Below are 22,441 nucleotides of genomic sequence, written 5' to 3'. Positions count from 1 at the left end.
TGTATCTCTGACCTGGCCTTTTTTCTTTTTCTTTTCTTTTTTCTTTTTTCTCTTTTCTTTTTCTTTTCTTTCTTCTTTCTTTCTTTCTTTTTTTTTTTCTTTTTTTTTGAGATGGAGTCTTGCTCTGTCACCCAGGCTTGAATGTAGTGGCACGATCTCGGCTCACTGCAACCTCCACCGCCTGGGTTCAAGCGATTCTCATGCCTCAGCCTCCTGAGTAGCTGGGATTACAGGCGCATGTCACCACGCTCAGCTAATTTTTTGTATTTTCTTTTTTTCTTTTCTTTTTCTTTTTTTTTTTTTTTTTGAGACAGAGTCTCACCCTGTCGCCCAGGCTGGAGTGCAGTGGCACGATCTTGGCTCACTGCAAGCTCTGCCTCCCAGGTTCACGCCATTCTCCTGCGTCAGCCTTGCAGGTAACTGGGACTACAGGCACCTGCCACCACGCCCGGCTGATTTTTTTGTAATTTTATTAGAGATGGGGTTTCACCGTGTTAGCCAGGATGGTCTCGATCTCTTGACCTCGTGATCTGCCTGCCTCGGCCTCCCAAAGTGCTGGGATTACAGGCGTGAGTCACCACACTTGGCCTAATTTTTTGTATTTTTAATAGAGATGGGGTTTCGCCATGTTGGCCAGGCTGGTCTCGAACTTCTGGCCTCAAGTGATCTGCCCACCTTGGCCTCCCAAAGTGTTGGGATTACAGGCGTGAGCCACCGCGCCTGGCCTCCTTTTTGTTTTTTATAATGGAAGAGCAGTTCAGCATCCCCTCTTCCCCAAGAAGGGCTTTCTTCACATCTGCAAGCCAGAGCCCCAGGGAGGTGGGCTTGAGTTGTCCTAGAGGTGGTCCTTCAGGCTGGGGGATTGCTGTCCCCGCCATCCATCCCCTCACTCTCAGTTCCCTCCTTCAGTCATTCCCTGTCCTCTACCCCAAAGCAGGGGGTTGGAGGGGGTGGCATTTGAAAACCTTTTTGTGATCCTTTGAGTCCTCAGGGGGAAATCTCAGGAATGTCATAAAAGCCTTCCAAGTCCAGGTGTTGACATATCCTTTCCCTTGCCCTTGGGCCCTCAGCTGGCTCCCCAGCCAGCCTCACTCAGCCTCATGCTTGCCTAGCCCTGGGAGAGGAGCGTTGGGGAGATGGAGGTAGAAGGTCTCCCACCCAGCTCCCGGCTAACTCCCAACTCCCCGCCCCTCTTCCTCTAGATACTACTACCAAAGAGGTATCCTGGCCAAAGTGGAAGGGCAGAGGCTGGTGTACCAGTTTAAGGAGATGCCCAAGGACCTGGTGGTCATTGAAGATGAGGATGAGAGCAGCGAAGCCACAGCAGCCCCTCCTCAGGCCTCCACGGCCTCTGTGGCCTCCGCCAGTACCACCCGGAGAGCCAGCTCCAGGGTCTCATCCAGATCTGCCCCCCAGGTCAAGGGCAGCTCTTCTTGGGAGAAGGCAAAAATTCAGCATGTCGGTCTCCAGCCATCTGCGAGTCTGGAATTGGGACTGTCGCTAGACGAGGAGATCCCCACTACCTCCACCATGCTTGTCTCTCCAGTAGAGGGCCAGGTCAAGCTCACCAAAGCTGTGAGGTAAAGGCATCCAGGTTGCGTGAGTCTTCACATAGTACATCACGTTGGGGTTCAGTTTTCTTTTTTTTTTTTTTTTTTTTTTTTGAGATGGAGTCTCGCTCTGTCACCCAGGCTGGAGTGCAGTGGCGTGATGTCTGCTCATTGCAACCTCCGCCTCTCGGGTTCAAATGATTCTCCTGCTTCAGCCTCCCGAGTAGCTGGGATTACAGGTACCCACCACCACACCCAGCGAATTTTTGTATTTTTAGTAAAGACGGGGTTTCACCATGTTGACCAGGCTGGTCTCAAACTCCTGACCTCAAGTGATCAACCTGCCTTGGCCTCCTAAAGTGCTGAGATTACAGGTGTGAGCCACTGCACCCGGCAGGGCTCAGTTTTCAACTTCTTGCCAAGCTCTGCTCTGTCTCCAGGCTCATGGGATCCTCCCAGAGCCATGGAGAAGCCAGTAGGGCACTTGTTGGTCAAGAGAGAGAAAGTCACTTGCCTGAGGTCACACATCCCCGGGCTTACATGAGAGAGGCTCCCCAGGGAGCCACCAGGGCCTCCGTGTCCTGGCCCATCCTCCTAAACCTCCTCCATTCTAGAAAAGAAGCAACAGAGAATGTTTTAGAGTCGCCTGCTGTGAAACCCTTGGGACCTCCAGGCATACCCGGCAAGCTCTCACTACTTCTCATCCCCACTAAGGGGCCTCCGATTTTCCCTGAGAAGGTTGGACTTGTTGGGTTATGTGTATGGACCTCCCACTAAGCTGGCGCGGGTCAGTGAGACACCCTTTTGAGGAGGGCAGGCAGTAGAGTGGAATGGTGAGGAAGATGAGCTCTGGGGTCACAAGGCCTGCTGTGTAGTGCTTACTCACCTATGTACACTCACTGTGTAAGCACTAGAGCAGGAGGGACTCACATCGAGGCCTTGTGAGAACCCAGCATCCCCACTTGGAAGAAATCAAAGGATAACAAAGGTATGGCTGGTCTTGGAGCAAGTTATTAATACATAACCTCTCTGTGCCTCACTTTCCTCAATCTGTAAAATCAGATTGTTCTTATTCCACTTGTGGGCTGTTTTCAGGATTGAGTGAAATGCCACATGTCAATCACTTAGAATGATCCCTGACCTATAAACCTATATACTAAGTACTTTTTTTTTTTTTTTTTTGAGGCGGAGTCTCGCTCTGTCGCCCGGACTGGAGTGCAGTGGCCGGATCTCAGCTCACTGCAAGCTCCGCCTCCGGGTTTACGCCATTCTCCTGCCTCAGCCTCCTGAGTAGCTGGGACTACAGGCGTCCACCACCTCGCCCGGCTAGTTTTTTTTTGTATTTTTAGTAGAGACGGGGTTTCACCGTGTTAGCCAGGATGGTCTCGATCTCCTGACCTCGTGATCCGCCCGTCTCGGCCTCCCAAAGTGCTGGGATTACAGGCTTGAGCCACCGTGCCCGGCCTATACTAAGTACTTAATAAATGTGAGCTACAGCTGGGCACGGTGGCTCACGCCTGTAATCCCAGCACTTTGGGAGGCCGAGGCAGGTGGATCACCTGAGGTCAGGAGTTCAAGACCAGCCTGGCCAACACGGTGAAACTCCGTCTCTACTAAAAATACAAAATTAGCCGGGTGTGGTGGTGCTTGCCTATAATCCCAGCTAGTTGGGAGGCTGAGGCAGGAGAATCGCTTGAACCTGGGAGTCAGAAGTTGCAGTGAGCCAAGATTGCGCTACTGCACTCCAGCCCGAGTGACAGAGCGAGACTCCATCTCAAAAAAATAAATAAATACATGTAAATAAAAATTAGCTGGGTGAGGTGGCACACACCTGTAGTCCCAGCTACTTGGGAAGCTGAGTCAGGAGGATCGCTTGAACCCAGTGACACGATTATTGCAGTGAGCAATAATCGTGTCACTGCACTCCAGCCTGGGCAGCAGAGTGAGACCCTGTCTCTAGAAAAAGAAAAAAAGCAACAAAACAGCAAAGAAATTGACAAACACCTTCAGCTCCATTCCTCTCTGCCCTCCTTCCTAACCAGCTGAGGGACACCTCCTGCCTTAACCAACTCTGTTCTCTGTTTCTTCTCAGTGCGACTTCGGTGCCCGGCAACATCCACCTAGGAGTGGCCCCCGTGGGGTCGGGCTCCGCCCTGACCCTGCAGACGATCCCGCTGACCACGGTGCTGACCAATGGGCCTCCTGCCAGTACTACTGCTCCCACTCAGCTCGTTCTCCAGAGTGTTCCAGCAGCCTCTACTTTCAAGGACACCTTCACTTTGCAGGCCTCTTTCCCCCTAAACGCCAGTTTCCAAGACAGCCAGGTGGCAGCCCCAGGGGCTCCACTGATTCTCAGTGGCCTCCCCCAACTTCTGGCTGGGGCCAACCGTCCGACCAACCCAGCGCCACCCACGGTCACAGGGGCTGGACCAGCAGGGCCCAGCTCTCAGCCCCCTGGGACTGTCATTGCTGCCTTCATCAGGACTTCTGGCACTACAGCAGCCCCTGGGGTCAAGGAGGGGCCACTGAGGTCCTCCTCCTATGTTCAGGGTATGGTGACAGGGGCCCCCATGGAGGGGCTGCTGGTTCCTGAAGAGACCCTGAGGGAGCTCCTGAGAGATCAGGCTCATCTTCAGCCACTTCCAACCCAAGTGGTTTCCAGGGGTTCCCACAATCCGAGCCTTCTGGGCAACCAGACTTTGTCTCCTCCCAGCCGCCCCACTGTTGGGCTGACCCCGGTGGCTGAACTTGAGCTCTCCTCAGGCCCAGGGTCCCTGTTGATGGCTGAGCCTAGTGTGACCACATCTGGGAGCCTTCTGACAAGATCCCCCACCCCAGCCCCCTTCTCCCCATTCAACCCTACTTCCCTCATTAAGATGGAGCCCCATGACATATAAGCAAAGGGGTCAGGGCAAATGTGACCCACCAGGCAAAATTGAGCAGCATTTTCATAGGGACCGACTTCAGTAGCACACCTGCCCCTGCATTTCAGTGGGATGTCAACACACTTCACCCCCAGTTCCCCGGCCCTGCCTGGTGTCACTGTGGCCAAACAGCGCCCAGCTTAAGCATCCCTGGCATCAGACTATGGCCTTCAAGAGCACTAGGGGATATGCTTTTGGCAGCATAATGGGCTGACTTGGTGATGGAGGGAAAAACCCTTGAGCCAAGCAGAAGTTTGTGGCCAGGGTCTGTGCAGCAGTTTCGTGAGAAGACCCCTTCTACTTGGCTCTATCTCACTGGCTGCATTCCCTACACAGGGAATTACTACCCCGTATGTGACTATCCCTGTATGTACTTGTGTGTACTTGTTGGTCTGTATCTTAGTTTCTTTGGGGAGGACAGGGCTGTAGCTGTGAGGTCTTGTCTCCAAAGCTGTGTGTATGTCTCCGTGAATCAGCCACAGGGATAGGGATTTTGTTTTTAAGGGAAAGCATTCTGTAATTCCCTTTGTTCATGCCAAGATTCAGTTGCTCTGAGACTATGGGGTACAAGTTTGATCCCCCGAATCTGGAGATGTTGTAGAGCTAGAACGAGTGCAGAGTAGGAACGCTTTGATGCGCATGCACATTGGGGAAGATGCGCTCCTCAGGGACACGAAGGCCGAGTAGGATAAAACCACGACGGGAGGGAAGGGAAGTCAGCTCTGGGAGCAGCACTCACTGGCTGGACCAAGGTACTCTTCCTAGAGTTTGCTGTGTTAGCAACCACAGTCACCATGCGGTCAGGCTGGAATCTTGGGCCACCCCAGAGTGCTTTGCTGAAGGATTAGACAGGGGTAAAGTGCCCTCCAGCCTCAGGGTTAGCCACAAAGCCCCCAGTCAGAGCTGAATTCATTGAATATTTGTGCCTCGGGCTTGGGCTGTTTGTGTGATACCAGCCCCCCGCCAGACAATAGCCTTTGCTGACACCCCAGCCTACTTCCCCGATCCTGGGCTCCCTCTTGATTACTTTTTGACATTTTCCAGCTGTCAGGCGTCACTGCGGCTAGTCCAGCAGCGACCTATATGGGGCCCACCCCCATTCCTGCTCAAGCATGGGCACCTACCACATGGTTTCTGCTGCTCAGCCTGCCTGCAACTCACCTCAAAGGCGAACCAGCCTGCCTCTATGATGACTGCAGCAGACCTCCTCGGGTGGACCGATGCCCCTCATCTCCCACTTTCACACCTAACCCTGACTCCTTCACCAGGAAGACGGGAGTCGGCAGCCAGGAGTTCCCATGGCACCTCTCTCTCTTCGTGGCTCCCTGCTTCCCCCCTCCCCTCTTTCCAAGGAAGGGTCAACCTATTCTCTCTCAAAGCCAACCCCTAGGCCAATGGCCTGGATCTCCTCCCCTCTCCCTTCTTTAAACGAGCTTGCTTCCCTCCTGCCAAGTTTGGGGGCAAGGCTAAGAAATTTCAGCCATAGAAACAACTCTATTATCTGGTGACTTTGGGTAATGTGAATCAGTGCCTGAGGACCTTTGCCGTGTCCTTGGTACAAAACCATCCACTTGACCTAACTACCTCCCCTGGCCGCGCTCTCGCTCTTCTCTTCTTTGCCAAGCCAATTATCACCCTCTCCCACTCTCTTCTTCTCCCTGCCCCCTGGAGGGCACTGCGTTTAGTTGTGCAAATTGTATTTTCTATGCGTGTTTCCAGCAGTTGGCATTAAAGTGCCTTTTTCTAATAAAATCAGTTTATGATGACAGTTTCCTGATGGTTGAAAGTAAGCATCTTGATAAAGGGTCACCATTAAAAAATTTTGCACAAAGGTGCTGCATGGGTTGGGGTAGCCCCGTCCCCACCTGAAATCTGGTTTCTGCCACCCCTACTCCAACTCCATGGAAACTCATTGCTGGAAGGTCATCAGTGACCTCGTGGTGAAATCAAATGTCTTCTTCACGGTTCTCGACCCTCGTAAGCACACACTAGCTGGGCTCTCCTGCGTCCCCCATCACCCTTTCTGGGGCTGGTTCTTCACCTACCACTTCCAATGTGGCTGTTCTTCAAGAATCTCATCCATTTGGGGCTCATTTTGGCTCCTCAGAGATGGGTCTTAAATCTAGAGCTCCAGTCCCACCCTTTCTCCTAAGCTCCTGGCTCACATTTCCAGCGCTCTGCTGGACATTTCCACATGGATGCTTGTCAGCCCCTTAAAGATAGCCCCTCTATTGAGTCAGAGTCTTGCTCTGTCGGCTGGAGTGCAGTAGCATGATCTCGGTTCACTGCAACCTCTGCCTCCCAAGCTCAAGCGATTCTCCTGCCTCAGCCTCCTGAGTAGCTGGGAGTACAGGCACACGCCACCATGCCCGGCTAATTTTCGTATTTTTAGTACAGCCGGGGTTTCACCATTTTGGCCAGGCTGGTCTCGAACTCCTGGCCTCAAGTGATCCACCCACCTTGGCCTCCCAAAGTGCTGGGATTACAGGCGTGAGCAACCACAGCTGGCCAACAATGGATTTTTTAAATTATTTCCACACACAAAAAACCTTTCCAAGATGATGGGTTGATGGGTGCAGCAAACCACCATGGCACATGTATATCTATGTAACAAACCGGCACATTCTGCACATGTATCCCAGAACTTAAAGTATAATAATAATAATAATAATAAATCAAGCAAACAAAAAGGCCATCATGACTTGCCTATTTCTGTTACTGGTGCCACCGTTTTCCTGACCTCTTAAGTTTGAAATTTCAGAGCCGTCTGATCATTCCCTTCAATTCACCCCCATTCCCCTCTCCCATCTCCCGAAGTCCAGCATGTGGTTTGCAATGTCCGTAAAACCTCGCCTTTATTCCACTTTCCCAGAAGCCTCCACCCCAGCTCAAACTACACACAGAGGCTCCCCATGTGATCTGTCTCAACGCCTCCCATTTGCCCTTTGATAAAATGCCCTCAGTGACGACTCCTGGCCTATAGGTAGGGGTGATACTCAAAATACTTAATCTCTAATCCTTTCTAAACTTAATCCTTTCATTGCTGAAGCCAGTCCAGGGGTCCTGGAGTAGGGATGGGGGAGCACTTGGGCTCAGGGCAGTAGCTCCGGAAGTATTTTAAGCTTAGCATCAGCCCTGTCTTCAGGACAAAGCTCCAAGTCCTTGGCCTGCCAGCAAGACCCTTCACCTTTGGGTCCTAACTGACTTCCCCAGTCAACTCACCCTGCTCCTTCTGCCACCACTCATACCCCAAGGCACTGCTCCAGTCAAACTGATGGATTTGCTGGCCTGTGAACATGCCTCTGTTTACAATTCCAAACTCTGTGCTTTTGCTCTTATTATCTACTATATATATTCTTTTTTTTTTTTTTTTTTTTTTTTATTCTAAGCATTTTAAACCTGGAAACCAAGATCCCCCATTTATCTTTACCTGCTCTAGGCAATACAGACAAACTCAACACTATTTACACACTCTTGTGTTTTCTTAATGAATAATCTTCCCTTCTATGTATCTTTTCCTTTAGAAATACAATCCACTGGCTGTGCACAGTGGCTCATGCCTGTAATCCGAGCACTTTGTGAGGCTGAGGCGGGCAGATCATGAGGTCAAGAGATGGAGATCATCCTGGCCAACATGGTGAAACCCCGTCTCCACTAAAAATACAAAAAGTAGCTGGGCATGGTGGTTGGCACCTGTAGTCCCAGCTACTCGGGAGGCTGAGGCAGGAGAATCACTTGAACCCAGGAGGCGGAGGTTGCAATGAGTCGAGATCGTGCCACTGCACTCCAGCCTGGCAACAGACTGAGGCTCCATCTCGGGGGAAAACACACACACACACACACACACACACACAAGAAAAGAAAGAAAATCCATCCCCAGCCAGGCACGATGGCTCACGCCTGTAATCCCAGCACTTTAGGAAGCTGAGGTGGGTGGATTACCTGAGGTCAGGAGTTCGAGACCAGCATGGCCAATATTGTGAAACCTCATCTCTATTAAAAATACAAAAATTAGCCGGGCTTGGTGGCACGTGCCTATAATCCCAGCTACTGCAGAGGCTGAGGTAGAAAATCCCTTGAACCTGGAGGCAGAAGTTGCAGTGAGCCGAGATTGCACCTGGGTGATCAGAGCAAGACTATCTCAAAAAAAAAAAAAAAAAAAAGTACAATCCATCCTTCAAGATCTGATTGGTTCCACTCAATCAGAATGTTCTTCCTATCCTCCTAGTACCAATTAAATTGTGTCCCTCCTTCAAGACGCAATTCATGGACTCTGCCTCCCCAGACCAGCCTGTCCTAACTGAGCTATTTTAAACTTATTGCAATTGCTCCTCTTTCAGCAACTGGTCATGAACACCCTGTGACATCTCTTCCATTATAATCACAAGCTGTTACTTAAATCTTCAATGACCTGTACCTATTTAGTGTCCCCAATTAGTACATACCTCCTTGAAGAGCGGAAGGGACAGTATCAACCACGTAACATGGCACAGTACAAAGCATCAAGGAATGGTTACTGATGGAGCCGGTGGGAGATGGGGACCAAACTTTGAGGTAGGTGACCTCTGACCTCCCCTCTGCCCAGGCACTCGCCCCAGGTGCTCCACTGCTCTGGGCCTGCCCTCCCTGGCTCAGTGCCCTCATGGTATCCCCAACCCCATCCCCCACCTTAGCACTCAAACTTTGTTACTATTTTGAACATCCTCTACCTCTAAAGCAACTTCCCTGTCCAGTTTCTTTCTTACTCCAAGTGTGAAACTAGCTAAACTGATTAATCTGTGCTGATATAGTTATGGGAGAGGGCTAGAGTAGAACCTCAGGAGACAGGTTAATTTTAACTAGAGTCAAGTGGCAATAAGTCTCTGCCTTTTCGTGGTTTAATGGAGTCAGGAGTCAAGAGATGACCCTCATCTCCCAGCAGCTGATATGTTACTCCCTCCTCTGGGTTCCCACAGCACTTCGTTTTATTTTTCTGAGATAGAGTCTCCCTCCCGTTACCCAGGCTGGAGTGCAGTGGCGCAATCTTGGGTCACTGCAGCCTCTGCCTCCCGAGTTCAAGCAGTTCTCCTGCCTCAGCCTCCCGAGTTCAAGCGGTTCTCCTGCCTCAGCCTCCCAAGTAGCTGTGACTACAGCTGTGTGCCACCACGCCCAGCAAATTTTTGTAATTTTAGTAGAGACAGGCTTTCGCCTTGTTGGCCAGGCTGGTCTCGAACTCCTGACCTCAAGTGATCTGCCCACCTCAGCCTCCCAAGGTGCTGGGATTACAGCCCTGAGCCACCTCACAGCACTTTGTAAATACCTCTTAGGGTAGCACTTACCACACTGCAGTTCCTTAATTATGTGTTTATGTAGGGTTCCCCGCCAATTCCCCGCCAATAGACTGTGGAGCTCCTCAAGGACAGGGACTGTTAGTCGCTGATGTATCCCCCCAGCGCCTAGCACAGTGCCTGGCACACAGTAGGTTCTTAATAAATGCTTATTGAAATAATGAACGGGTCCTGATTTTAATTCTGGGACTTCTGCCCTATGCTATGGCAGGCAAGAGGAGAGGGAGGGGGACAATCCGCACTTGGGAGCTATGGCAGCTTTCTGCCCGCTCCTGTAACACTGCAGGCGGCTACTTCCTTTGCCCCTGGAGTGTTACAGACATCCCCGGATCACAGGGTCCACGAGGAGCCCAGGGCTGCTTGCCAGCTGTGCGTTGCTGTCACCAGGTGCCACATGCAACTCCTGAACTCCCGCCCTTTGCTGCTGCCCGCTTCCAGGGACTGCCTCGCCACTATTTCCTCACCCTTGGGTGGGGCTATGCGGTAGAAGTGTCAGCTCCGGCGGGGTGGGGCGGGACAAGAAGTTATTCTGAGGGTCACAGCCCTTTCTGATCCCATCCTGTACTCCAAAGGAGGCAGTTGCCTCCAGCTCTAAGTCGCTGAACCTGGGGTGAGTGAGCTTCTTCCCTCCTGGACGGAGGTCCCAGCCTCCGAGAACTTCGGTCCCGGCGCGCCGGACGTGGAGGCCGACGTCCAGCAGGTGGCGCTGTCGAGCCAGCGATGGCGGGCGAGTCGCCCGGCGGGGCCGGGAAGGGAGGGGCAGCCAGGGCGGGGCCTACCGTCCCTGGCAGAGGCGGCCGCGGCCGGCGTCTTCCAGTCCCTCGATCATGCCCCTGCGCCCCCAACTGTCCCTGGACGGTTCCGGCCGCCACCAAAGCCCTCCGCTGCTCCAGAGCTTCGAACTTTCCCCTCGGCCCCCGCCCCCTTCACTTTCCAGGGGGAATTTAGCTGGCCGCCGAATGCGCTCCCCCATTGGCCAACCGCGCTCTGGCCCCGCCCCCGGCGCCCCCTCCCCCAGCCTCGCGGACCAGCAGGTGAGCACGCGGCGCCGCCGCCACCCGGCCTGCCCTTCGCTCCCCTCGCGCGCCGCTGCCTTCTACCATGAAGCGGCAGAGCGATCGAGGCGCCCTAGACAGCCGTTTGCTAGCGGAGGGACCTGACCGCCAGCCGCGCGAGCCCGGCTCCCCAGGACCGGCGCGGGGCCTAAAGACGTCGCTCCAGCGGCCGGACGCTGCGGCTCAGCCGGCTCCCCGCGCGGTGGCAGCCGGAGCGCTAGGGAAACAAGTGGAGCCCCGGCCCGTCCCTGCTGCGGGGTCCAGAAGGCCCGAGCACTTCGCGTCCCCCTGCCCAGCAGTTGAGCAGACGCCCCTGGGGCGGACCCCACCCTCCCCCAAATACACACACACTGGTCTTTGCATGGGTGGGACACAGTTAAACACCCACCAAGGCCTCCCGGTTATTGGGTTAGAGTATGGAACGGGGCAGGAGTTTACTGCCCCATTCACCACTGCCCCCAACCCCACCTACCCCTCGCCAAATAGGGGTGCAGAGATGATCCCTCCTCCCACCAAGACTTGAACTGAGCCTCTCTTTCAAGCCCAAAGAGCTTCTGGGGTAAGCCCCTCATTAACCATAGGCTCCTGAGCTCTGCATGAAGGAGGAACTAATGTTGGCTAACAGATCTTTTTGGTCCTCAGTGTGATGCTCTGTCAGTAGGTGGGTACATTGGCCTCCATTTGGCTGATGGAGCAATGAAGGCTGAGAAAGATTAGGTTCTCACCCAAGGTCAGCCTAGGTAGTTAGGAGTGGTGCTGGCTCTTTCCTCTACACCATACTAAAAGGACTGGGAGATATTTAATAAGAGGCCACCAAGCCATCCTCACCCCAGTCCTGACCGGGGATGTAGATTTAATGCCACGGCCCATACTTCCTGCCTTGATCTTTCCAACCTGGCAGAAGGGCAGCGGGACTCCAGGTAAGCTGTGGGTAAAGAACCCAAAAAAGCAATAAAACAATCTGCTGTTTGGTTTTGCTTTTAACTCCCCTTGTCTCCAAGCCTTTGCTCAGATTGTCCCTTCAGTTCAAACACTCTTCCCTGCCACCTCTAATTCCTAGATTTCTACCTTTTAAAGTATCAACCAGGCATCACCTCTTCTAGGATGTGTTCCCAGGGCCCTTGCCCATCCCTCTGAGCTCCCATAGCATCCTGGGCCTACTTGAATTCTTATACTCACCACATGGCTTTCATAACCTATCAACATGTCAGATTTCTGGACTTAACTGCAAGTTCCAAGCACAGTATCGACCTGAATTCAGAACCACTGTGGGCTTGTTTAGGAATCTGACAAAAAGTGGCTATTGCATAGGGCCTTGGGATCAGAAAGTGGGGAGAGGAGGGCCAATGAGGAAGATTAATGCTATGGTTCAAAGAGGATGATGCTTGGGCCTGGGTCGAGTCAAGCTTCTGAGGCTTGAGCAAAGACAGTAGCTTAGAGTTCACTCCTGGGGATGGCTGGACACCAGCCGGCCGGACGCACAGACCCCTTCGCCTCTACAGTCTCTGACAGGGCTCTCCAGACTCGAAGGCCACAGTGAGAGGCCCTAAGAGAAAAGAGCTTCAAAAGGCCTCATCCCAGGCCTCTCGAACATCCTCTTCCTCTCAGTCACTGGTGCATTCTGGAACCAGCAATCACAAGAATCATAGCTTCTACCACTGTTTTTCTGAAGTGGGAGGAAAAACTGCAAAATCTAGGATGGGCATCTTGCCTTCATGGTAGCTTGGTGGCAGGAAAACAGAACCGTGGAAGGCCTGCACTGTGGGTGGGGAGCGCTGGCACAACAGTGAGGGCAGTGATGAGGCCATGCAGCCAGATGCCACCTCGGCAGGGTGGCCCAGGGCAGGCAGAGGACTTCCTTGAGGCTTATTCCCACAGCCACCAAAGAGAGGGCTACTTCCTCCAACCCTGTTACTCCTATGGAAACAAGGACTGTCCAGGCACCTGCTTCAACTCCAAACCAAAGCAACAGGAGCCAGATGCTCCATTTGCCCCACTGGCCCCGCCCCCAGGATTTGCCCCTTTCTTTTTCTTTCCCCAGATCGTGACGCAACGTTCACTAGTTCACTCCACCTTGCCTTCATTCATCGTACCTCTCGGGACCCACAGCTGCAAAGCAGGATGGTGGGGGCTCCCCATTTACTGAATCACAATGCCCACCTTCTGAAACCACCAAAAAGTCCCAAAGGGGAGGAGAGAAAAAGAGAGACGGGAGACAGAAGCCCTGACACAGGTTTTTCAGTATGCAAGTGTTTTTGACTCCACAGCCAGTTGCTTAAAATGAAACATAAAGGGCAGCCAGAATATACACCAAATGCGAAAAAAGGAAAGGCAAACAGAACATGAAATAAACTACACAATACCAGGAACCCCAACAAAACCAACAAATTAAAGTCCAAACCCCTCAACTTTTTATATATATATTATATATAGATGTATATATATAGATGTATATATATATAGATGTATATATATATATAGATGTATATATATATGTATTTTTTTCTTAAAAAGGGAAAACAACTGTTCAAAACCAACTGGGCAGTATGGTGGGGGTGGGGAGCAGTCCTAGAGAAGGGGCTGAGAACTTCTCCCCCAGGAACAAAGAACAAACACAATACAAAGAAAATAGCCACCAATGCTCCCGCACAGCTCAGGAGCCTCTAGAGAACAGATTGTCCCATCCTCAAACTGGCTTTTTTTTTCCTTTTTTTTTAATCTTTTTTTTTTTTTTTCCATTTTCTTTTTTGTTGTTGTTGTTTTAGCACCTGTACAATAAAACTGTACCATCTCCAACCAGAGCCGGCCACGGCGAGGCCCTCCTGCCTTTGGATGGTACATACTCTACAAGGATTGTTCGGAAAAATAGCAATTGGTAGAAAAATAAGAAGAGTGGGAGGGACAACGCCACAGAGGGGTTGGGGACAGGGAAGCAACCCAAGCTCCCCTCTCTCTCTCACTCGACAAACCCAGCGCTGGAGGCCCGGAGGCCAGGGGGAAACCAGGGGGAGGCCAGGTGGGGCCACCACTCAGCCCCAGGCCCCCAGGCAGGAGTGGAGCAAGGGCTGGAGACCACTTTCCTGCCCTTGCCTAGGAAACAGCTGACACCTGGATTTCACATCTGGCAGTCAGTCCCAGAGCCCTCTGCAGATTCCCAAGGAGAATGGGGGGCTGAGGGAGGAGGAAGGAGGAGAGGAAGGAAACGGGTGCTATGAGTCTGAAAAGGGGCAGGGATGGGGGTACTAAGGGCTGGGAGGTGAGAGGCTCAGTATCTTGAGACAGGGAGGCCAGAACGGGGTGGGGAGTGGAGGCCGGAACAAACTCGTATTGTGCACTCTGGGGGGGGGGGCAGTGAAGAAGGCATGAGGAGGGGGCACCCTCACCCCTCAGATCCCTTCTCCACGCTCCTTTATTAGAGTAATTTATTAACCCCGCACCTCACAATCCTCCCCTCCCCGTCAACACTAATCTCAAGATAGCAGGGCTGCTGCGAAAGGCGGGAGGGGGCGGGTGGGGGAGCACCAAAGCCTCAGGATTTACCCCCAAGCCCCCAGCCCTGGGCCAGCAGCAGCCAGCTTCCTTAGTCACAAGTCCATGTCCCCCCACCCCATTCCACCCCACCCCCTCCCCAGTGGGGGAAAAAAACACCTGGAATAGCTTTGTCAGAGCTCATCAACAAAGAAAAAGAAAAGGAGGTACAGAAAGTCCTCAATACAACAAGTTGTCTCAAATCGTCACAGTGATACAGACTTATCAGAAACCAATGAAACAATACAAATTAAATACTAATAAAATAAATACTACAGAAGACAGAAGAACACAGGGGAATGGAGTTGGGGGGCGCTCAGAGATCTGGGATTTTCTCATTTCTCCTCAGGACAGGCCAAGGCCACCCAGGGCCCAGGTTTGGTCTTGGTCATAAACAAGGAGGCCAGTCCAAGGGACCCCAGCGCCACCTCCCACCACCCCTGGGACCTCTTGTCCTCAGACGTGGAGTTCAACTTTCCACCCCCATCACCAACCACGATAACAATGACGACGACAGAGAGATGAGAACTAATTGTAACCAAAAAAACAAAAACAGTCCAGTCGCTAATGCTGGCATTGATAAGGCGGCTTCTTGTTGGTCCATATTATTGCCTCATTCTGCAGTCTGGTGCTCGGTGGGGGAAAGACAAGGAGGTGGGGGAAGGGCGAACTCAGAAGGAGAAAGAAGAAGAGGAGGGGCTGTTTTCCCGGTCAACTGTTGCAAGACTGGAATTCCACCTCGGACCCTAGGAGCCGAAGTAGGTCTGGCTCGTACCGCACCAGCTCCACAGTCTCAGAGGAGCCTGGGGGGCATCTGTCGTCCAAGCCTCCAGGCCTCTCAGCAGGGGTCAGCAGCTGACTGGAGGCCACCTGCCTGTAGAACTCAGCCTTGGGCATGGTGGTGATTTCAAAGTGCGGGAACCGGGCCTGAAAGATCCTCGAGGAAAGCTTCAGCCTCTTCAAGACATCGGAAAAGAGGAACCAGTTGCAGGGCCTGCAAAGGCAAGGATGGGAGTTATGGAAGGAACTGGAGGAAGCGGGGGGGCACTGACCCGGAACACTCTGCAAAGTCCACGAAGGCTGTGTGACCACCAGTGTTCCCCGTTATAACTCACTGGCAGTCTGGCTCCCCTGTCCCCTGCTAAACCACAGGCTCCTTTGGTATAGCTGAGGCAAATGTCTTCTGTCCCCTGCAATGCCTGGCCCAGCTTTCAGCTAAATGGCGAGCACGCAGTTGGTGACCACCTCTTCCAAAATAACACAAGCAGGAGGGAAAGGGGCCTTTCAGAACCTAAAACTCTTAGCAGGCTTCTTGGGGACTTAGCCTGTACCCCTGTGACCTGGCATTTGCCATCTATTGGGACCAGTCTTTCTCCCGACTCCCGCCCCTGCCAACCCTGGCTGGCTTCCCTCTCCTGTTCTCACTCTAGCTTCCCTGGCCTCCTTGCTCTCCAAGATCTTCCCCAGCAGAGGGGGAGCCGTGGAGAAAGGCCTAAACTGCGGGTAATCCAAAAGGCATTTCTCTCTGGCTCTGGAATGCATTAGACAAGTTTTTCTCCGGCAGCAGCACCATCGTTTCTGCAGGGCCAGAGCTCACATTACAGAGAGTCGGAGTCTGACTTTGCTGAGCACACCCGACTGGGTGGCAGCCTAGGGACAGCTGGGAGGGGTGCTGGAGACGCTGATCCCAGGCCAAACGCTTACACTGACTAATGCGGGAAGAAGTGCTACCTCCCCACATGAGTGGTCCCGCTTCACAGGGTTTTCCCTCCTCACTATTCTACTATCCCAGTTCCAGCCTTTGCCACTTCTGGCCTGGGCTCCGTCTTGTCAGCCTCCCAACCAGTTTCCCTTTGCCAAGAGTCAGTCTTCTGCACCGCCATCCACCCTCATTGAATCTTCTGTTACCATTACGGTTTTCTCTCTTTTTTTTTTTTTTCCCCAAGACACAGTCTCTAGGCTGGAGTGCAGTGGCGTAATCTCGGCTCATTGCAACCTCCATCTCCCAGGTTCAAGCGATTCTCCTGCCTCAGCCTCCTGAGTAGCTGGGATTACAGGTGCACACCACCACGCCTGGCTAATTTTTGTATTTTCAGTAGAGACGGGGTTTCACCATATTGGCCAGGTTGGTCTCAAACTCCTGACGTCCAGTGATCCACCCGCCTCAGCCTCCCAAAGTGCTGGGATTACAGGCATGAGCCACCATGCCCAGCCACTAGCATATTATATAAGACCTTCTAACCTCTTCAGCCCAATGTCTACCCAATCTCTCTCTCTCTCTGTCTCTCTGTCTCTCTCTCACTCACACACACACACATACACACCACATGGTATCCCCCACCCCACCAAGCATCAGCCACATGATAAAGGACTCCCCCTACTTTCTGAACTTGTATGTTTCAGTGCCTTGCTCTCCATCCTTCTCTCCTTCCCGGCCCAGCGCAGGTAGATACTGTATCACCTGTGAAACCTTCCCCTGGTGTAACTCATTGTTCCTCCATCTCCCATGGTCTCCTGGCATTTGATTCACATCCCTATTGTAATATTACTAACAAAGCCCATTTCTGAAAGGATTGCAAAAGAACCTTAAACTGTGGTTCACTCTGCAGCATAGCAATGGGGGTTCAGGGTGGACTGGAACTTTTTGCATTTGGCACCCTTCTGAAACTACTGGAGGTTTTTTTGTTTGTTTGTTTTTTTGTTTGTTTGTTTTTTTGTTTACAATAATCTGCTTAGGATATTTTGTCTTTTATTAGAGTTAATTATATACTTGTCTGTCTACTGCACTAGATGGTGGATTCTTTGAAGGCCAGAGCTGAGTTCTGGTCCCCAGGGTTTGACCTGGTGCAGCTGTTTAAGACATGTTTATAGAATCAAATGTTCTGTTCCAGTGCCTTAAACATCTAACCAGACCCACAGTCCTCATCCCTAAAATGGAACATTTCTCCCAAATGACAGCAGGCTCTTATCTCACATGATTAGGAAATGGAGTGCTCTGGGTTAAGAAAAGGAGACTACAGATATCATACACTTGGACCATCACTTCCAAAGAATGGGAAAAAAGCCCTGAGAACATTCACACTAGTGATGAGAATTCAGTCTTGCTTTCGTGATTCAGAAGGCCCTTCTGCACCCCATAGGGCCTCAGAGGCATCATTCTACACTAGCACCCCCACCCTCAACTTCTTGAAGAACAGACATTTTCACAGTGTGCTGCAGCTTTGGGGAAAGGCAGCTCTAGAGCGAGCGTTAGAGGATGTCACATCAGGAAAACCAGCTTTGCTGGTACCGGGCTCTGGGCTAACCACATGCCTGCCACCCGGCTCGCTGAGGGGCACACAGCCCTCTGTGGCCCGTGTTCTGTCCGCACCTAATGCAGACTACCCTGGTCCTTTTACTGCCTGAAGCCCAAGATCCTGTTTCAGAGAGGGAGGTGCTGAATACATCGGAGGAATTAATTAACCGTGCAATACTATATCCCAGAGGCCCCGCCCTGCCCTCAGGGATCAGCTTATGTCCAGAAGAATAAGGACCAAAAGCCCCTGAAACTTGATCCCTACTAGTGCCATCATATATGCTATTTTTATTCTGATCAGGCCATGTGTGTGGGGCAGTCGGGGGGCGGGGGGAGGGCAGGGGATGCAAAGAAACTGTGGTCTAATGATTAGAGCCCTAAACAGAGGCTCTCACTTAAAGACCTCCTCATCCATCGTCTACCCAGCTCCCTATCCTGTGTACATCATGCTGGTTCACTGGCTTATTTTATTATTTTATTTTGTTTTGAGATGGAGTCTCACTCTGTCGCCCAGGCTGGAGTGCAGTGGGCAATCTCAGCTCACTGCAAGCCCCGCCTCACAGGTTCAGGCGATTCTCCTGCCTCAGCTTCCGATGTAACTGGGATGACAGGTGCCCGCCACCACGTCCGGCTAATTTTTATATGTTTAGTAGAAACGAGGTTTCACCATGTTGGCCAGACTGGTCTCGAACTCCTGGCCTCAAGTGATCCAGCTCCCTTGGCCTCCCAAAGTGCTGGAATTACACCGGCCATGCCCGGCCACTGGTTCACAGGTTTTTAACACAGAGTTGACATTTAAAAAATAGATATCAAAGAAAAATTATCCTTACAATTGTTTGGAAAGGTATTTGAAATACATGAAGACACCAATCAGAGGGAAAAAAATCATGGAGACTAAGAACAAAAGGGCAGTTGAGCCTGCATTCTCCTTCTCTCAACCAGCACTTCCACACACTGACATGTGGGGAAACCCAACAAGAACCATGGCCCTGCCGGCTGTCGAACTCCCTCCAGAACCATCAAATAAATATTAAATTGGGTTCAGTCTAATGTTATGTGTCAGGCATATTCTATATTCTAGTCTCCTTAAATACATGGGTGATCCCCAACATAATATGCACAGTCATGTAGGCTGACAATGTTGGCACCACCGCGCTACTAACATTATGGCATTGAGAAACTAGGCTGTAGATTACTGAAGGACCCCAGTGGCCCCATGGCTACGGCAACCACATGTCCTGGCTTTTCCAACAATCTCAATTTCAAATATTCTATCTGTTTACCCCCAGAAACTACAAAAATGTTCCAAAGATTCTAGCAGTTCATCGGCCCAAGTTATCTCTCAGATTATCTTTTATACCCAGAAACAGTGCAAAAAAGCCTTCCGAGAGAGAATTTAGATTAAGGTTCAGGAAATGCAGATAGTCAATGTCCATGGAGCCTGTAGCCTCTAGTTTGAACATGACTACTCTGGGCTAAAAGGGCAGGTTAGCCTTTGTCATGCGTAATGGCACTTGTTGGCCAGGTCTTCACTTCCTCCTGGAGAACTCCACTTTCCCAGTGAGGTGGTCCACTGTTGCCAGGATCCTGGCACTCAGTCGCCATTGGATCTCGCAGACACTTACCCACGGGACACTGACACTTGGAGGTTGTAGCAAGGGAGAAGAGGCTTGTCTGAGAGTTCGAACATGAAATCATCCTCCTCTATCGGATCATCTCCTTCTTGATCAGAGCTCCCAGGAGGATTATGTAGGAGGTCACAGGCAAACCCGTCTTTTTCCTCTGTAAGGGGAGCATATAGGGGATTAGGATTCAGATACATGTACAAAACCGAAGAAAAGAAATGAGCCAAGCAGATAAAGGGGCATGGCGGGGTGGTAGTTGGGAGGTAAATGACAAGGCCACAGGCCCGTAGTCAGGGACGAGGTTTGCCGGTCCCATGGCTCACATCCTTCAGAGGGCACATGAAAGTTCTAGTCCTGAAAGAAATCATTGTGTGGCCAGAGATTTATTATATTCTTCCCCCCTCCAACCGGCAAAAGCAAGGTGACATCAAGGATGAGCTGCCCAGCTGTTGGGAGATGGAAGCCTGAAGATACTATCAGCAGACAAGGGCAAGGTAAAAACACCTGTCCTTCTCTAGCTGCAGCTTTCCCAAGCCATCTCACTGCCTGCAGGGCTCCCACGAAGCCCAGAGGGGGCTCGGCGGGTTCCTTTCCCCAGCCCACATTCTGGGTGTGGCCGGCTGCATTCCATCCTGACTTTCTCCCCTCCAGCTTCCCCCAAGGGTAGGAGTGGGTGTTTCCTTTCATCTTCAGCCCCCAGCCCAAAGGACAAATGCTAGATGACCACCATGGATAAAGACGTGCTAGTCTTCCAAGAGAAGAAAGCTGCGGCCAGAAGGCTAAGGGCTTCCGAAGACAGTAGCTATTTCGAAAACTGCATGTGCATCATGGGGGCAGGGTAGGGAGGGAATGGTAGCTGTCAGGTGATGGGTGGGGTCCCTCTTGAGTGTCAGCAATACTGGAATAAGTGACAATGCTCATAGGGGCTTCTGGCAGGGTTAAGACAAAGCCAGGGAGAAGAAAGGGACCTCAGAAGAAAGATAATTTTTTAAATGTCCCGGGTGGGGAGTGGTAGAGGGCTAGTGAGGGATGGCTGTGTCCAAATCAGTGCTGCATTTCCTGGTTTCGACAAATGACTTCTGAGTCTGCAGGGAAGGATGGGTTCGGGTTTGGGTTCGGTCTGAAAGGGTCTGTAAGCCACTAAAAGGTGAAGAAGGGATACCACCACAGGGCTACTCCTGTCCTTGAGAAGAGGGTGGGAAGAATCCCACTTAAAACTTACCCAACACAGAACTGCTGTAAAAATCCCAGGATACACCGGGATCACCCTCTGCCCGGCCCTGAAGATCCGAGAGGTGATCTGATGAAAGAAGAGCAGGCAGTGAGACAAGGAGGTTAGGCTGGGGAAGGAATGTCCAAGTGAAGTCCATGCATATGGGGCTAAGGGAATGGGAAAAGGGAAGGAAGGACCACAAGAGAGGCCAGGAGTGATGAGAGAGACACACACTTCCTGTTCTCAGTCAGAGACTGCAAACAAGGGGACAGGAGACCAATCTAACCCACTGACTGCCTGGTGTTTGACCCAGTACTTTAAAAGAAAAGGAAAAAAAATCCCAATTTGCTTCCAACATTTTAATTTTTTTTTTTTTTAAGAGTCAGGGTCTTGCTCTGCCACCCAGACTGGAGTGCAGTGGCATGATCATAGCTCACGGCACCTTGAACGCCTAGGCTCAAGTGATCCTCCCACCTCAGCCTCCCGAGTAACTGAGATTGCAGGTATGCACCACCACACCTGGCTAATACTTTTTTTACATTTTTTGTAGAGGATGGGGTTTCCCCATGTTGCCCAGGTTGATCACAAACCCCCGAGCTCAAGCGATCCTCCCACCTCGGCCTCCCAAAGTGCTGGGATTACAGGCATAAGCCACCCCGCCTGGCCCCACTTCCAACATTTTTAAATTGGGCATTTTCACTTAAAAATCCAGATTTCGCCGGGCGCAGTGGCTCAAGCCTGTAATCCCAGCACTTTGGGAGGCCGAGACGGGCGGATCACGAGGTCAGGAGATCGAGACCATCCTGGCTAACACGGTGAAACCCCGTCTCTACTAAAAAATACAAAAAACTAGCCGGGCGAGGTGGCGGGCGCCTGTAGTCCCAGCTACTCGGAGGCTGAGGCAGGAGAATGGCGTGAACCCGGAAGGCGGAGCTTGCAGTGAGCTGAGATCCAGCCACTGCACTCCATGCCGGGCGACAGAGCAAGACTCCGTCTCAAAAAAAAAAAAAAAAAAAAATCCAGATTTCCCAATATTTCTGTGAAAAAAAAAAAATCTGATCTGGCAACATTGTGTCCAAATTCCTGCATGTCAACAGCTGGCTGGAGGGAATAGCAACACATGCGGGCTCCAATTCGCCACTCCCCACCCAGCCTGCTTCTCCCTTTTAAGCCTGAAGGCATTCAGGTTTGGGACCTCCACTTTACATGGTGTAGAGCTTTAACCCTGCAAGCAGAATCTTAGACCTATCCCAGGATTTTAATTCCCTGCTGGTCACAATGTTCATTTATCGAATCACAATCTCTCCAATTTATAGTAATATAAATAAGCATAAGTCCTTCTGGTTCATCTTTGAAGAACATGGGGAAATGTCCAGGTTTATCCTCATAAAATCCTTTTGCTTCCACTCCTAGGTATATATATCCTGAAGAACTGAAATCAGGTGTTCAAACAAAAACTTACACATGAAGCAGGGCACAGTGGCACATGCCTGTAATCCCAACACCCTGGGAGGCTGAGGTGGGTGGATCATCTGAGGTCAGGAGGTTGAGACCAGCCATGGCCAACATGGCAAAACCCAGTCTCTACTAAAAATATAAAAATTAGCCAGGCGTGGTGGCACACACCTGTAGTCCCAGCTACTCAGGAGGCTGAGGCACAAGAATCCCTTGAACCTGGGAGGCGGAGGGTGCAGTGAGCCAAGATCATGCCATTGTACTCCAGCCTGGGCAACAGAGCAAGACTCTGTCTCAAAACAAACAAACAAACACAAACCCTTATACATGAATGTTCACAGCAACTCCACTTACAAAAACCAAAAGGTGGAAACAATCCAAATGCCCATCAACTGATGAAGTTTGTGATGGAAACATACAATGGTTCAGCTGCTGTGGAAAAGCTTGGTCATTCCTCAAAAGGTAAAAC

General features: G+C 51.4%; 2 protein-coding genes across 2 annotated transcripts in view; one reads left to right on the top strand and one right to left on the bottom strand.

Annotated features, from left to right (window-relative positions):
- Positions 1-6,245, top strand: part of ELF4 (E74 like ETS transcription factor 4) — a 58,426-nt gene extending 52,181 nt beyond the window's left edge. The window contains 2 exon segments of the mRNA XM_033201435.1: positions 1,203-1,580; positions 3,643-6,245. Of these exon segments, the coding sequence (XP_033057326.1) occupies positions 1,203-1,580; positions 3,643-4,447 (1,183 nt within the window). The 3' untranslated portion in view covers positions 4,448-6,245.
- Positions 6,246-13,552: 7,307 nt separating this feature from the next.
- The window catches only part of BCORL1 (BCL6 corepressor like 1), a 76,524-nt gene continuing 67,635 nt past the window's right edge, over positions 13,553-22,441 (bottom strand). Inside the window, 3 exon segments of the mRNA XM_033201434.1 lie at positions 13,553-15,378; positions 19,305-19,461; positions 20,527-20,604. Of these exon segments, the coding sequence (XP_033057325.1) occupies positions 15,096-15,378; positions 19,305-19,461; positions 20,527-20,604 (518 nt within the window). The 3' untranslated portion in view covers positions 13,553-15,095.

Source organism: Trachypithecus francoisi, unplaced genomic scaffold, assembly GCF_009764315.1.
Source record: "Trachypithecus francoisi isolate TF-2019V2 unplaced genomic scaffold, Tfra_2.0 Lachesis_group6, whole genome shotgun sequence".
Taxonomy (NCBI): Eukaryota; Metazoa; Chordata; class Mammalia; order Primates; family Cercopithecidae; genus Trachypithecus; species Trachypithecus francoisi.
The sequence above is the reverse complement of the archived record's forward strand: the minus strand, read 5'-3'. Positions and strand labels throughout refer to the sequence as shown.